General features: G+C 62.3%; 1 protein-coding gene across 1 annotated transcript in view; it reads right to left on the bottom strand.

The window, feature by feature from the left end:
* The window catches only part of SDK1 (sidekick cell adhesion molecule 1), a 200,020-nt gene that overhangs the window by 59,266 nt on the left and 138,540 nt on the right, over window positions 1–2,214 (bottom strand). The window contains 1 exon segment of the mRNA XM_023532757.1: window positions 2,132–2,210. Coding sequence (XP_023388525.1) covers window positions 2,132–2,210 — 79 coding nt within the window.

The raw sequence follows: 2,214 nt of genomic DNA, 5'->3' as shown, positions 1-2,214 counted from the left end.
TCCCGGCTCCTGGGGCGTGTGCGTGTCACCCCCGCCCCAGTGCCCAGTCCTGCCTCCGGGACAGCTCTCTGGTGCAGGCCCTGGGCCTCCCGCGGGTCCATCTGGAGCCCCGCATCCAGCTCCCCCGACCACCTTGATCGTGATGACGGGGGTGACTCGACGTCCTAACACCGTAATAAGAGGAAGCAGAGTTTGCCACCCAAATTATGCCTTTTTGGGATATTGATTATTTTCAGCTGGTGAATGTTTAAGAAACAGAAAACTCGAGACTCTTTAACGTCTCCCCGCCCCCCGCTTGTCTAAAGGAATGCAGACAGAAAGGCCTGCTCGGGGCATGGAGCACCCCTCAGCTGAGTGGCAGGCACCCAGGAACCCGCGAAGCGCTCGTCAGGCTCACTCCGTGTCTGGGCGGCCGGGCGGGAACCCTTTGGCCACATGTGTGCTCTGTCTCACTGGCCTGTGACGCGCCTACGTCCCCTCTGAAGTCCCAGCCCCCGGCCCCCCTGCTTACTCCAGAACAGCACACAAGCCTGAGCGTCAGAGTCAGCCTCGGGGCCCCGCCCCCCGGATGCTCAGGTGTAATACAGTCGGCCATTTTCTCCTAGTAACCTGTCTCATGTCAACGGGATCATTAGGCCAGCCAGAGAATTTAGAAGGGAAGAAGGAAAGTTATTTTTCCTCCCCCACGAGAACCAGCCACTCACTCAAATGACCCCTCCCCACACAGGGCTCCCCAAGGCCCGGAGGCTTCTAGCCTGCAGGTCTCAGCAGAGAGCTGGACTGGAGACAATGCAAATCAAACACAATGCAAACACGATGCAGATCAACTGCAAAGAGCAACTGCGAAGCTCTGGAAAGAGAGATAACAAGATAGGAGCAGAAGAGATTTGAATATCAAAGGATTGAGGGAGGCCTTGGGGAGGCCTGAAGGGGCCCTTCTGCCTGAGCCGGTGAGGGGGGAGGGGGGGCGGAAGCCTGAATGTCCTGCTCCCACAGTTTCCGTAGAGACGTGGCAAAGGCAGCTGGCTGTTTGCCTTCTAGGAATTAGCGCTTCATCCCAAACGCTACCACAGCCGGCTTAGATACAAGATTAAAACAGGAGCCACAGAAGATGACCCTAGTTTCTCCAGGGTCAGTCCCTCCGCTCCTCCCGGCCCGTCCGGGCTGCGGGCCCCCGGAGAGCACGGCCGGGCCCAGGCCCGTCCTACATCAGGGACACTGGCCTGGAGGGCTCTGCTCTGCAGCGAAATGACCTGCATGTTGCCGAGGAGCGAGGAGGTCCCCTGAGCCCTCTGCTGGGTCCTGGAGGTCCCCTGAGCCCTCTGCTGGGTCCTCGAGGTCCCCTGAGCCCTCTGCTGGGTCCTCGAGGTCCCCAGAACCCTCTGCTGGGTCCTGGAGGTCCCCTGAGCCCTCTGCTGGGTCCTGGAGGTCCCGTGAGCCCTCTGCTGGAGAGACTGAGCTCTCAGGCTACAGAAAGCGGGACTGAGGCCGCGAGGTGCGGGCGGGAGGTGCGGGCGGGTGTCGGGAGACAGCGCTGTGGGGCAGGGTCGGGGATGACCGCACGGTGCTGCTGGCCGCTGGGTGCTCGGGTCTGCACCGGGCCGAGACAGCACAGCAGTCCCTCTCGTCCTGAGCCTGTCCGCCCGGCCGTGCTGGCCGACGCCGCCTCCCGCTCGCTCCGGGCCTGGCAGCAGCATCACTCAAAACCGTGACGGGCCTGCAGGCCCAGCTCCTCCGAGCGGGAGGCGGCGGGCAAGGCCGCCGAGCTCCTGGGGGTCTCCCTTCCATCACTAACTGCTTCTGTCGAACGGCCAGTCTGGAAAGACTGGCGAGGAAAATGGAGAACCTCCTAAAACCCAGGGACCCCGTGACGTTAACGGCCCTGTAAGGTACTCAGTTTCTGGGGTGCTGACGGGCGTGGGGGGTCGGAAGCCGCTCTCTTCCGTCGGAAACCCTTCAAGGCCTGGTCCACATAGGCTGCACAGGAGGGCTCCTGCGGTCTGTCACTAACTGACTGCCACTGCCCCTTGGGTGACCCTTCCTAGCTCAAGGTGGAAGCGGGGCCTCTCTCAAGGAGCCAACGAGTCGGGGTGCAGGGGCAGCAGCTGGGAAGTGGCCCCGGCTTGCTCACCGTCCTGCAGGGTGGTTACCGCCTCTGTCTCTGCGCTGAACTCGCTGTCCCCGATGTCATTGGTGGCTTTCAGGCGCAGCTTG

The sequence above is a fragment of the Pteropus vampyrus genome, unplaced genomic scaffold (genome assembly GCF_000151845.1).
Source record: "Pteropus vampyrus isolate Shadow unplaced genomic scaffold, Pvam_2.0 Scaffold90, whole genome shotgun sequence".
Taxonomy (NCBI): Eukaryota; Metazoa; Chordata; class Mammalia; order Chiroptera; family Pteropodidae; genus Pteropus; species Pteropus vampyrus.
Note: the sequence above shows the minus strand (reverse complement) of the source record. Positions and strands in the feature narration are given on the sequence as shown.